Genomic DNA, 14677 nt, shown 5'->3' with positions numbered 1-14677 from the left:
TCTCATGCTGTCTTCTTCATCTTTCTGTGTATTCCTGTAGCAGAATTCCAGTGCCCTCTATAGGCCTGGCTCATGTACTACATCCTTTTGAGTCGTCTTCATGATGTTGCATTGACGCAGACGTTTTAAGAACGACGGGGAGAAGAGACATGGAGTTTAAATCAAATAGATGGTCAGTCTGAGACGTCCGATATCAAACTGCCTTTGAAAACACTTTTCCTTCTTTACTCCACTTGAAGCGAGTCTCTCCTTGGTCACATCAGAGAGATCTCTCCGTGTCACCAGGAGACTCACAGGAAGCTCCAGACGTTTAATAACGGAGTCATGTTGTTGCTCTTCATGTCTGTTTGTGCAACAGAAGAAAAAGTCTCGAACCGGAAGGTGACCTCACACACACACACTTCTCTCCTTCTTTACACTTTGAAGGAGGATTTTTCCTTTAATGGCTTCAGAGGAAAACAGGAAGTGTGAAGATGCATGTTTGGTTTGGAAAACTGAAAACTATCAGCCATGTAGGGCTAAAGCTGCAGTTAGTGACAGCTGGGTATGTCTTATTTACCCCGTTCAGCTTCCTGTTGGGGGGGGCTCCCAGCATGCACCGGGCCGGCGTCCCGACAGCAGACAGACTGATCGCTGATTGCTTCTGATTACAGTCGTTATTGAACCACAGGCATGTGTGTGTGTGTGTGTGTGTGTGTGTGTGTGTGTGTGTGTGATGTTGCATACCAACTAACATGCTTCTAATCTGACTGAAAAATGTTTTTTAATTTGAGGTAAAAACACATCATGGATGAACATTGTGACGCTAAATTAAGATAGAAAGAAAGATAGACGGATCAACTTTATTGTCGTTCTGATTTTTACCTCAGAGATTCACTGCAGAACGAAATGTCGATGTGGGATCAACCATAAAACACACAAAAAGTACCGGAGATAAAATAAGGTGCCTAAAATGCAGTGGAAGAATAAAAGTGGTAAAACAGAAGAATAAATAAGGAGGATAAGTAAGTATGTACAGTGCTGTGTGCAAGGACTGTAAATACTTATTGATTAATCTGGCTTAACTTTTATAAACACAAATAAAAACTGCAATATCACATATCACGTACAAGTGTAATTGTAAAAGCTGAGACAGTTACTGTCGGGAGAAACAAACCACATTCAAGTCAAATGATTCACTGTTAAGAAAAAGTGACTTTTTGATGAGAAAAAAAAATCCATTAAGGTCTTATCATGAGAGCATGACTTTGATTTAAATCCACGAGTTTAATAAGTGGGAGGAGCTATAATCTGATGTTAGAGGAGGAAGATGCTCTATAATCTGATGTCAGAGGAGGAAGATGCTCTATAATCTGATGTTAGAGGAGGAAGATGCTCTATAATCTGATGTTAGAGGAGGAAGATGCTCTATAATCTGATGTCAGAGGAGGAAGATGCTCTATAATCTGATGTCAGAGGAGGAAGATGCTCTATAATCTGATGTCAGATGAGGAAGATGCTCTATAATCTGATGTCAGAGGAGGAAGATGCTCTATAATCTGCTGTTAGGGGAGGAAGATGCTCTATAATCTGATGTCAGAGGAGGAAGATGCTCTATAATCTGATGTCAGAGGAGGAAGATGCTCTATAATCTGATGTCAGAGGAGGATGCTCTATAATCTGCTGTTAGAGGGGGAAGATGCTCTATAATCTGATGTTAGAGGAGGAAGATGCTCTATAATCTGATGTCAGAGGAGGAAGATGCTCTATAATCTGATGTTAGAGGAGGAAGATGCTCTATAATCTGATGTTAGAGGAGGAAGATGCTCTATAATCTGATGTCAGATGAGGAAGATGCTCTATAATCTGATGTTAGAGGAGGAAGATGCTCTATAATCTGATGTTAGAGGAGGAAGATGCTCTATAATCTGATGTCAGATGAGGAAGATGCTCTATAATCTGATGTCAGAGGAGGAAGATGCTCTATAATCTGATGTCAGAGGAGGAAGATGCTCTATAATCTGGATTAGAGGAGGAAGATTCTCTATAATCTGATGTCAGAGGAGGAAGATGCTCTATAATCTGATGTCAGAGGAGGAAGATGCTCTATAATCTGATGTCAGAGGAGGAAGATGCTCTATAATCTGGATTAGAGGAGGAAGATTCTCTATCATCTGGATCATATGAGGCTTGTTGAACTGTTCTAACAGATGTATAAAGTCCATACATTCCGGTTCCTACGTTCTGCCTGAACTGTTCCAGTTCCAGTGCAGATTGTAGCTTCCTGGTGTTTGTAGCTCCGCCCAGTGCAGAAGAACTGGCGTCGCTCCACATCGACTCGGCGAGGCCGGCCTGCGTCATCAGCTATCGACGGGCGCCGTGCTGCTCATGCTATGGATTTTAGCTGGAGGCGTGTTCTGGAGGATGGGTCGCCGTGTTCCTGCAGCAGGAACGTCACGAACACGTCATCCTCCTCTCACGATCAGGGTGGAGGAAGAGAAACTCCATCTACTGCAGGAAGGCCCTTTGTTTGTTTGTTTTTTAAATTATTACTATTTCGCAATCTGTGATAGTTTTGTTAGCAATATTCAGCACTTGGCTTGATTTGTATGAATGAAAAGAAAGAGTAGAATCTCCATGTAATATGAAGTGTTTTGAGTAAAGGTGCCACTGCTTGTTGTTCATCATCGTCAAACATTCCTCTCTTTGTATAAAAGAACCTGAGCAGCTGGAGCCTCCATCACATGTCTCAGAGGAGGAGATGGAGGGAGTCGCCCACCGGCAGCCTCTCCTCCTCCACCCTCCAGCACTGAACCTCCTCCACCCTCCAGGACTGAACCTCCTCCACCCTCCAGCACTGAACCTCCTCCACCCTCCAGCACTGAACCTCCTCCACCCTCCTGCAGCTCTGCTCCAGGACTGAACCTCCTCCACCCTCCAGCACTGAACCTCCTCCACCCTCCAGCAGCAGCTCTGCTTCAGGACTGAACCACCTCCACCCTCCAGCACTGAGCCTCCTCCACCCTCCAGCACTGAACCTCCTCCACCCTCCTGCAGCTCTGCTCCAGGACTGAACCTCCTCCACCCTCCAGGACTGAACCTCCTCCACCCTCCTGCAGCTCTGCTCCAGGACTGAACCTCCTCCACCCTCCAGCACTGAACCTCCTCCACCCTCCAGCACTGAATCTCCTCCACCCTCCAGCAGCAGCTCTGCTCCAGGACTGAACCTCCTCCACCCTCCAGGACTGAACCTCCTCCACCCTCCAGCACTGAACCTCCTCCACCCTCCAGCAGCAGCTCTGCTTCAGGACTGAACCACCTCCACCCTCCAGCACTGAACCTCCTCCACCCTCCAGCACTGAACCTCCTCCACCCTCCTGCAGCTCTGCTCCAGGACTGAACCTCCTCCACCCTCCAGGACTGAACCTCCTCCACCCTCCAGGACTGAACCTCCTCCACCCTCCTGCAGCTCTGCTCCAGGACTGAACCTCCTCCACCCTCCAGGACTGAACCTCCTCCACCCTCCAGGACTGAACCTCCTCCACCCTCCAGCACTGAATCTCCTCCACCCTCCAGCAGCAGCTCTGCTCCAGGACTGAACCTCCTCCACCCTCCAGGACTGAACCTCCTCCACCCTCCAGCACTGAACCTCCTCCACCCTCCAGCAGCAGCTCTGCTTCAGGACTGAACCACCTCCACCCTCCTGCAGCTCTGCTCCAGGACTGAACCTCCTCCACCCTCCAGGACTGAACCTCCTCCACCCTCCAGCACTGAACCTCCTCCACCCTCCAGCAGCAGCTCTGCTCCAGGACTGAACCTCCTCCACCCTCCAGCACTGAACCTCCTCCACCCTCCAGCACTGAACCTCCTCCACCCTCCAGCAGCAGCTCTGCTCCAGGACTGAACCTCCTCCACCCTCCAGGACTGAACCTCCTCCACCCTCCAGCACTGGACCTCCTCCACCCTCCAGCACTGAACCTCCTCCACCCTCCAGCAGCAGCTCTGCTTCAGGACTGAACCACCTCCACCCTCCTGCAGCTCTGCTCCAGGACTGAACCTCCTCCACCCTCCAGGACTGAACCTCCTCCACCCTCCAGCACTGAACCTCCTCCACCCTCCAGCAGCAGCTCTGCTCCAGGACTGAACCTCCTCCACCCTCCAGCACTGAACCTCCTCCACCCTCCAGCACTGAACCTCCTCCACCCTCCAGCAGCAGCTCTGCTCCAGGACTGAACCTCCTCCACCCTCCAGCACTGAACCTCCTCCACCCTCCAGCACTGAACCTCCTCCACCCTCCAGCAGCAGCTCTGCTCCAGGACTGAACCTCCTCCACCCTCCAGCACTGGACCTCCTCCACCCTCCAGCAGCAGCTCAGGGTCTTTCAAGCAGACAGGTTCCAGGAATGTGAGGTAAGGAGTCCAGACCCCAGGCTGCAGGGTGCAGAGCCACAAGGCTCCCTATTGGGCCCACTGTGATTAACTTTGGATGAAGTTGCAGGACTCGTCAGGTGTGCAGAAAACCTCCGCTCATGTACAGCCGTGCCTCACCTGACGGGGAAGTCTGCAGCACTGAGGTTGATGAAGAAGTCCCAGGCCCAGTCGTCCATCTTCAGCAAGTCCTCCATGCTGCGCAGGTACATGGTGAGCAGGCTGGCTCCGCCCCAGATGGTGGACATCCTCCAGGGCGTCACCCGCACGTTGTGGTAGCGGCCGGCCAGAGACTCCACCTCCCTGTGGAGGAAGGAGGACCTCTGAGAGGAGCAGAGGGGCTGAGGGTTACTCTCTCACTCCATCGTCACCTGATGAGTCACACCTGGAGAAACCAGACCTCACCTGGCCTGCTCACACTTTAGAGAGGGAGGGATGGATAGATGGATAGACGGATGGATAGACGGATGGATAGACGAATGGATGGATGGATGGATGGATGGATGGATGGATAGATAGACAGATGGATAGATGGATGGATGAATGGATGGATGTATGGATGGATAGATAGATAGACGATAGATAGACAGATGGATAGACGGATAGATGGATGGATAGATGAATGGATGGATGGATGGATGGATGGATGGATAGATAGACAGATGGATAGATAGACAGATGGATAGACGGATAGATGGATGGATAGATGAATGGATGGATGGATGGATGGATGGATGGATGGATGATAGATGGATGGATGGATAGATAGACAGATGGATAGATGGATGGATAGATGAATGGATGGATGGATGATAGATGGATGGATGTATGAATGGATAGAAGGATAGATGGATGGATAGATGGATGATAGATGGATAGATTGATAGACGGATAGATGGATGGATAGATGAATGGATGATAGATGGATGGATGGATGGATGATAGATGGATGGATAGATAGATGGATAGAAGGATGGATAGATGGATAGATAGACAGATGGATAGACAGATAGATAGATGGATGGATATATAGATAGATAGATAGATGAATAATAGCTAAATAGCCAAATAAATAAATAGATAAAAGTGTTCAAATTAACTTGCTATATTTAAAGAAATCATTTCTAACTTGATGTAAAAAAAATTATCAATACACTTTTAATTTGTGTTGATAAGAATTTAATCATATTTATTGGAGTATCTGTGAAAAGCGGTAAATTAATTAGATTTAGTGTTTAATAGTAATTACTCATTATCTTGTCTTAACCTTTGTTTTTTGTATTCAGTTCTTGTAAATTTGAGAAAATTGTAAAAATCTGTTATTTCTCTGTGTATTTGCAAACTCTTTGTTTTCTAAAATGTCTAATATTGGGTGTACTTACTGAGATTGTGGAGCTTTTTTTTTTTTTTTTTTTAACATTTCAGCATTGTTTTGTAATAATTTCTGCTTTAATGTTTTTACATCATTCTTTGGTACAAATTCCAGATTTGGATCCAAGTTCGTATCGATCTAAGAAAGTGTACAACATAAAAAGAAAGAAGTCCAGAAATGAAACAATACCAACAGGACAAGAGTGACATGAAGAAGCCAGGCTGGTCTCACCTGGTCCACGTGGATGTAGTAGAAGTGTGCCGAGTGATAAATGGCTTTGAAGAGACGCTGGAACTGGCGAGAGGCTCGGCCGTGAACCACGAGAACGAAGGCCAGCCGGACGGGCGCCACGGCGGCGGCGGCGTCGTCCCACTGCACATTCACACTGGTTTTACCTGCCAAGCGTCACATCACACACGTGTTTCATTCACAACATGACAATCTGACGTTTCTTTGTGAAACCATCCACTGAAGTTTCATCTGAACTTCAAGAAAATTCTCCATAACTGAATATTTTAATCTCACATTTTCTGAGAAATTTTCTAAAAGATACATTATAAATGTGTGTACTTTTATTTGATTGAATATCTTCACAGAATCCATCAATTATACTTGTAATGTTCATTATTACAAGTTTTTCTTGTGCAGTTATATATCATTTATGAATTTGTCAGTATTTTAACTAAAATTTGGAAGGTTTATTGTTACAGTGTTGTGTGACTCGGGTACCGTTTCCATGACGGCATTTCAAATGAAAACGAATCATTTTTGTGGTTTAATTTCAGAAAAGAGACCAAAATGGAAAAAAAAAAGTTGTGTTTTCATTGGGTTTCCACCGAGTTGGAGTGTTTTCAAAAAGTTGCTCCAAGCCCTGTCGTGGTGTGAACAGAAACCCCTCCCCCCTTTTACCAATGCATAACACACACTTTGTCAAACTGCAGTGCGTGTTCAGTGATCAAGTAGGAAGAGTGTCTTTTATTTTGGAAATTGATTCTATTTGTTTTTCTTCTTGGGTTTTTTTTCTTCTTCTTTTTTTAATTTGTATCTTTAGCTACATAGCTAGATAGCTAGATAGCTAGATAGATAGATAGCTAGATAGATAGATAGATAGATAGATAGATAGATAGATAGATAGATAGATAGATACACAGATACATAAATACAGATATATGCCCACAATAAAACATTTCCCCCCATTTCAACTTGTCCTTAAACCTGAGTCTGACAGTGGAATGAGGCGTCAGGAACTTTTCCAGAACTCGTAGATCAAGAACTCTTTCAGAAGGTTTGCGTCTCTCTGCTCTTGTGTCTCTGCCTCCATCCTCTCTGGAAGCTTCTCCGTCTCTCTGAGTGGATCTGAAGCGTCAGACACTTGGGGTCGTTGCCTGCTCATCCTAATTAGTGACCTTTGTGAGCTGCAGGGCATGCTGGGATGGCGGGGGAATGACAGTAATCAGGAGGCGTGGCCGCCCAGCACCCCGCAGCGGCACTGAGCTTTTCATCAAGCAGCCTGTAATCTCATGGTGGCGCTCCGAGGGTCATTAGTCAGCCTCTCCAGGAGGAAGACCACAAACTGCTGTATCTTTAATTATGGTGTGATTATCCGGGCTGGGACTCGTCCTCATGGCTGGCGGAGCTGCAAATAGAGCCGCCACGCCGCCTCTCCGCCTCGCTGGCCACTGAAGACTCTGTCCAGGAGGTCGACCTGGAAGACACTCTGTCTCCATTCATTAGAGGCTCCTTCTGGGAATCCAGAGAGGGGTGGAGCTCAACCTGAGGGGGCGGGGCTTATCCAGGTCAGAGGACGGTGAAATACCACATCAGTAAGTGGGAGGAAGATGCTCTGTAATCTGGATTAGAGGAGGAAGATGCTCTATAATCTGATGTTAGAGGAGGAAGATGCTCTATAATCTGATGTTAGAGGAGGAAGATGCTCTATAATCTGATGTTAGAGGAGGAGGATGCTCTATAATCTGATGTTAGAGGAGGGAGATGCTCTATAATCTGGTGTTAGAGGAGGAAGATGCTCTATAATGTGGATTAGAGGAGGAAGATGCTCTATAATCTGATGTTAGAGGAGGAAGATGCTCTATAATCTGGATGTTAGAGGGGGAAGATGCTCTATAATCTGGATGTTAGAGGAGGAATATGTTCTATAATCTGATGTTAGAGGAGGAAGATGCTCTATAATCTGATGTTAGAGGAGGAAGATGCTCTATAATCTGGTGTTAGAGGAGGAAGATGCTCTATAATCTCATGTTAGAGTAGGAAGATGCTCTATAATCTGATGTTAGAGGAGGAAGATGCTCTATAATCTGGTGTTAGAGGAGGAAGATGCTCTATAATGTGGATTAGAGGAGGAAGATGCTCTATAATCTGATGTTAGAGGAGGGAGATGCTCTATAATCTGGTGTTAGAGGAGGAAGATGCTCTATAATGTGGATTAGAGGAGGAAGATGCTCTATAATCTGATGTTAGAGGAGGAAGATGCTCTATAATCTGGATGTTAGAGGGGGAAGATGCTCTATAATCTGGATGTTAGAGGAGGAATATGCTCTATAATCTGATGTTAGAGGAGGAAGATGCTCTATAATCTGATGTTAGAGGAGGAAGATGCTCTATAATCTGGTGTTAGAGGAGGAAGATGCTCTATAATCTCATGTTAGAGTAGTAAGATGCTCTATAATCTGATGTTAGGGGAGGAAGATGCTCTATAATCTGATGTTAGAGTAGTAAGATGCTCTATAATCTGATGTTAGGGGAGGAAGATGCTCTATAATCTGATGTTAGAGGAGGAAGATGCTCTATTATCTGATGTTAGAGGAGGAAGATGCTCTATAATCTGATGTTAGAGGAGGAAGATGCTCTATAATCTGGTGTTAGAGGAGGAAGATGCTCTATAATCTCATGTTAGAGTAGTAAGATGCTCTATAATCTGATGTTAGGGGAGGAAGATGCTCTATAATCTGATGTTAGAGGAGGAAGATGCTCTATGATCTGATGTTAGAGGAGGAAGATGCTCTATAATCTGATGTTAGAGGAGGAAGATGCTCTATTATCTGATGTTAGAGGAGGAAGATGCTCTATAATCTGATGTACTTCCTGGCTTTGTTCACTGTCAGTCTTGATGATCAAACCTGAGATCATATTTCTTTGCGTGATCATCCACACGACATTTTCAACTGTGCCTCCGTCAGATGGCAGTATGGCAGTATGGCAGTATGGCAGTATGGCAGTATGGACGCCACGCCGGTCAGCACAAGGGTTGCCAGGTCTGACTCACTGTTTCAGCCCAATGTAAAACTCATGAGACGAGTTTACATGAGAACAGTATGGAGGTGTGAACACAACTATGTTCAACAGGCTCTCTGTTCATGTATGTACATGTGTCTGTATTTAGATATACATTCGTTTTTATTTTTGTCATTACTATTGGTAACAGTTTTAACTCTATTTCAGTTGTATCTATTCATTTAGTTTTTTTAGTTGCTTTGTAGTAGCAAAGTGATCCGGAATCAGTTAGTTGAGCTGGGTGGAAGTGGGGGTGAGTAGCAATTGGTCGATTGCTTTTGTAAGGTTTCATACATTCAGTGGACATGAATCTATAATTGTACTTTGTTAATGAAAAGTAATAAACAAAAGTCAAAAAAAAAAGAAAAAGGTAAGAGAATTTGGCTCCGCAATTGGGACCAACCGCCCAATCTGGCAACGCAGGTCAGCATGTACATCCATTCCCAAGAGGTGGTGCATGACAGAGTCTTGACGACACGACGAGTCGGCAGCTTGGAGATGAGCTGGCCTTCATAGCGCCACTCGGTGGGCGTGGCCTAAAGCCCAGTAGTCCAGGTTACAGTGGTTGTTGGTCACAGGTTGTGTTTCTGAGTCTCCTCTGGGATCACCATGGCAACCAGCATCAGCAGGTGTTGTTACTGTGGTACTTTAAGGGGACTCACCTTCCACGGGGCAGAATCGAGGGACTTTCTGGGGCATCAGCGCCTTCTCTTGGTGTTTGCAGTAAACCTCCACGATCTGCTGCCGGCAGCCGCGGCTCTTCGCCCGCGACAGAGCGGAGATGGCCTCCTTCCCACTGACCTCGCACTGCGGCTGCTGCTTCCTGCGCTCCGCGGTGGCACGAGAGGGCGGGGCCGCGGGGGCGGTGGGCAGCTGGGGGTGGGGCTTAAGGGCATGGGTGTGGTTCGAGCCGTGCCCCGCCCCTCTGGGCTGACCAGGAGGAGATTTCAGGCCCTGGTTTCCCAGCATGCCCTGCGCTGCCTTGTCCAGCTTGCGCTTGGCACCCGGCGCCCGCCGGCGCTGCGAGCGAGCGCCGAGGTTCCCGTCACTGTCGACGGAGTCGAAGTCCTTCGGCACTGAGTTCTCGTTGTTGTTGCTGTCGGGCCGAAGTTTCTCCTTCGGCCTGGAAACGTCCTGGAAGGCCGCAGAAACACGACGAGTCAGAAAGTGTTTCATTCTACAAATCCAGTCCACACAAGGCGGATTTTAGTTTTCAAAAAAACTAAATACGTTTCAGAATTTGTCAGAAAGAAGATCTATATACAATCATTAAAACAAACTACTGGAGATCAAATTCAATTGGGCAAGTCATTTACAAAAGAAAACCTGGACATTTTTCCATTAAAGTCTTTTTATTTTTTTAAAGAAAATTCTAAATTGACCCCAAAAATGATAAAATTAAAAAAAAACTTATAAAATGATTAAAAAAAATCTGAATTTTATGAGTTAAAAATACACATCCATTAAAAACTGTTTCACAGTAATAGTTTAATTCATTATGGTACAAAAACTTCTTTTTCATTAAAGTCACAAATACTAGAGAAAAAAAAACTTTAAAACATTTGCAAAAGAATGCTTAAATTCTACCTAAATGTATTAAATTATAATACAAAAAAATTACAAAACTCTGTAGATCTGATTAATATCAGTTTTAGAGTTTGTTAAAAGGCACCAATTTATAATAAAAAACACAAAAAGGCATGCATTTAGAGAATTAAAAAAGTATTCTTGTTTTCTGAGACAGACTTATAATGTACTCACACACACACACACACACACACACACACACACACACACACACACACACACACACACACACACACACAGTAATATCAGCTCTCATCTGCTCCACAAACAACCTTTCATTATCTCATGTGTAATATCATAGAAGAGTGTGTGTGTGTGTGTGTGTGTGTGTGTGTGTGTGTGTGTGTGTGTGTGTGTGTGCATTTCTTGTTCTCCTTCATCAATGTGAGTCACGACAACAGGAAACAGATGCAACAAACAACAAAAAGATCCAAAACGACATGGAGACGACGTCAAACCAAACAAAGTGAGACTGAAAGGACAGTCGAGAAGGACAGTAGAGAAAGACAGTAGAGAAGGACAGTCGAGAAGGACAGTAGAGGACAGTAGAGAAGGACAGTAGAGGACAGTAGAGAAGGACAGTAGAGAAGGACAGTAGAGAAGGACAGTAGAGGACAGTAGAGAAGGACAGTCGAGAAGGACAGTAGAGAAAGACAGTAGAGAAGGACAGTAGAGGACAGTAGAGAAAGACAGTCGAGAAGGACAGTAGAGAAAGACAGTAGAGAAGGACAGTAGAGAAGGACAGTAGAGAAGGACAGTAGAGGAGGACAGTAGAGAAGGACAGTAGAGAAGGACAGTAGAGGAGGACAGTAGAGAAGGACAGTAGAGAAGGACAGTAGAGAAAGACAGTAGAGAAGGACAGTAGAGGAGGACAGTAGAGAAGGACAGTAGAGAAGGACAGTAGAGGACAGTAGAGAAGGACAGTAGAGAAGGACAGTAGAGAAGGACAGTAGAGGAGGACAGTAGAGAAGGACAGTAGAGAAGGACAGTAGAGGAGGACAGTAGAGAAGGACAGTAGAGAAGGACAGTAGAGGAGGACAGTAGAGAAGGACAGAAGAGACCAGTCTGCTGTTCTGTCCATGTCATCCAGGGAGTCAAACTCATTCAGTCCAACTTCATCCTGGACCTGAACTGAGCCACAACTTTATATTCCCACTGTCAAACCTTTTCTTTCTAGAAAGGAGGAGACGTCATGAAAATGTCTATATTTTACATAAAGCCCAATTTTAATCAAACTCTTGCAAAATAAAATGAAATGTCCAAAAACTTCTCCTGTTGCATTCTGGGAGTTTTCACACCCTGATAGTTGATCATTTCAAGCGGGAATCTCAGTCGGAATCTCAGCTGGAATCTCAGTCGGAATCTCAGCTGGAATCTCAGTCGGAATCTCAGCAGGAATCTCAGCTGGAATCTCAGTCAGAATCTCAGTCGGAATCTCAGTCAGAATCTCAGCAGGAATCTCAGCTGGAATCTCAGTCGGAATCTCAGCAGAAATCTCAGCTGGAATCTCAGCAGGAATCTCAGTCGGAATCTCAGCCGGAATCTCAGTTGGAATCTCAGCTGGAACCTCAGTCAGAATCTCAGTCGGAATCTCAGCTGGAATCTCAATCGGAATCTCAGCTGGAATCTCAGTCAGAATCTCAGTCGGAATCTCAGCAGGAATCTCAGCTGGAATCTCAGCAGGAATCTCAATCGGAATCTCAGCAGGAATCTCAGTCGGAATCTCAGCTGGAATCTCAGTCAGAATCTCAGTCGGAATCTCAGCAGGAATCTCAATCGGAATCTCAGCAGGAATCTCAGTCGGAATCTCAGCTGGAATCTCAGTCAGAATCTCAGTCGGAATCTCAGCAGGAATCTCAGCAGAAATCTCAGCAGGAATCTCAGTCGGAATCTCAGTCGGAATCTCAGCAGGAATCTCAGCAGGAATCTCAGCTGGAATCTCAATCGGAATCTCAGCAGGAATCTCAGCTGGAATCTCAATCGGAATCTCAGCAGGAATCTCAGCTGGAATCTCAGTCGGAATCTCAGCTGTGAATGAAATGAGTTTCTGGAAGGGAACAAACAGTGTTTTCATGTAAAGGTGAAGTCAGGAAGAAGTTCCTTCTTCTGCAGGACAACATTCACTGTTTTAATGACGTGTTGCTCAGAACCACAACACATTTTTCCCAGAAGGCCATGCAAGCCATGGAGACACACACACACACACACACACACACACACACACACACACACACACACACACACACACACACACACACACACACACACACACACACACACACACACAGAGCTGAGTCACTCCTTCCTGCTCTTTGCTCCTCAGCAGGTTCTTATAGAGGTTGTCTTCACTGCCTTCAGGCCTCCTGCTGCTCTGTGATGAAGAGGACAAGCAGAAGGGAGGACGAGGAGGAGGAGGAGGAGGAAGAGGGGGAGGAGGAGGATGAGGAGGAGGAACAGGAGGAGGAACAGGAGGAGGATGAGGATGATGAGGAGGAGGAAAAAGAGGATGAGGAGGAAGAGGAAAAGGAGGATGAGGATGAGGATGACGATGAGGAGGAGGATGACGATGAGGAGGACGAGAAGGAGGAAGAGGAAGAGGAAGAGGAAGAGGAAGAGGAAGAGGAGGAGACCCGATGCTCTCACATCTTCATATTTCCAGGTGCTTCACTCCCACTAACAAGCTTCCAGACAGTTTCAGTGGATAAATGGATCAATATGAATTTAATCTTTTGATTTCAGGAAGCTGAAGAAGCTTCCGGAGGAACGGTGAAGCTGCAGCTTCTGTAGCAGGAAGCTGAAGAGACTGTGGAAGAACAACTGAAGAAAACTGAACCGTCAAATTTCATTTATTTCATGAGCCTGTCTGCAGCCAGGAGAACCTCACTGAGAGGAACCATCTCTTCCACTGATTCCTGGCAGCAGAACATAAAATACATTTAGTGTCGATCATAAAGAATCTAATCAATGAAGGTTCCCAAAAGTTTTTACTCTGTTTACAAGTCACAAGTCGGCATCGCTCACATAAGCTCACTTTACAAGAAGATTTGCACCAGAGGGGGTGAAACTGTGTAAAAATGTCCCAGAATAATGCGTGGGGTCGGCCACCGGCATGATGAGAACCGTGTGGAGTGAGCTGCGTGCAGGGACGAGCACGTACGACGGCCTTACGTCATATATCACCAGAATGATTGACAATTGGGAGGACCAGTTATTTTGATGATCCACCCGGAAGAAGAAAATCCTCCACTATACCTTTAATGAATTGAAGGTGTTTCTTCTCATTTCTCATGTTTCACCATCGCAGACCCCCCCCCCCCCCCCTCCCCTCCCCTCCCCACTAACTCTAAAACAAGTTTATGCCAGTTTATACCAGATGTAAGATTATTCTAAAGCAACGATCCTCAACTGGTTCAAATCCACCCAGATAGGACCAAACATAAGCTTTAAGAAGTGTTTAAAACTAGAATAACACAAGAATGAAACTCGTCTAAAATGAGAATGAAACTAGAATAATACTAGAAAAAAACTAGTCTAAAACTAAAATAACACGAGAATAACACTATAATAAAACCAGTCTAAAACTAAAACAACACTAGAATAACACTAGCCTAGAACTAGAATAAAACTAAAACAACACTAGAATAACACTAGCCTAGAACTAGAATAAAACTAAAACAACACTAGAATAAAACTAGCCTAGAACTAGAATAAAACTAAAACAACACTAGAATAACACTAGCCTAGAACTAGAATAAAACTAAAACAACACTAGAATAAAACTAGCCTAGAACTAGAATAAAACTAAAACAACACTAGAATAAAACTAGCCTAGAACTAGAATAAAACTAAAACAACACTAGAATAACACTAGCCTAGAACTAGAATAAAACTAAAACAACACTAGAATAACACTAGCCTAGAACTAGAATAAAACTAAAACAACACTAGAATAACACTAGCCTAGAACTAGAATAAAACTAAAACAACACTAGAATAACACTAGCCTAGAACTAGAATAAAA

At 44.9% G+C, this 14677-nt stretch overlaps 1 protein-coding gene across 1 annotated transcript in view; it reads right to left on the bottom strand.

Moving 5' to 3' along the window:
- Positions 1 to 14677, bottom strand: part of LOC308141113 (xylosyltransferase 1-like) — a gene marked incomplete at its 5' end in the record, with an annotated part of 38915 nt that overhangs the window by 13097 nt on the left and 11141 nt on the right. Inside the window, 3 exons of the mRNA XM_080511131.1 lie at positions 4527 to 4729; positions 6010 to 6173; positions 9732 to 10203. Coding sequence (XP_080367257.1) covers positions 4527 to 4729; positions 6010 to 6173; positions 9732 to 10203 — 839 coding nt within the window. The remainder of the gene's footprint in view (positions 1 to 4526; positions 4730 to 6009; positions 6174 to 9731; positions 10204 to 14677) is intronic.

The sequence above is a fragment of the Blennius ocellaris genome (genome assembly GCF_963422515.1).
Source record: "Blennius ocellaris genome assembly, chromosome: 16".
NCBI lineage: Eukaryota > Metazoa > Chordata > Actinopteri > Blenniiformes > Blenniidae > Blennius > Blennius ocellaris.
The sequence above is the reverse complement of the archived record's forward strand: the minus strand, read 5'-3'. Positions and strand labels throughout refer to the sequence as shown.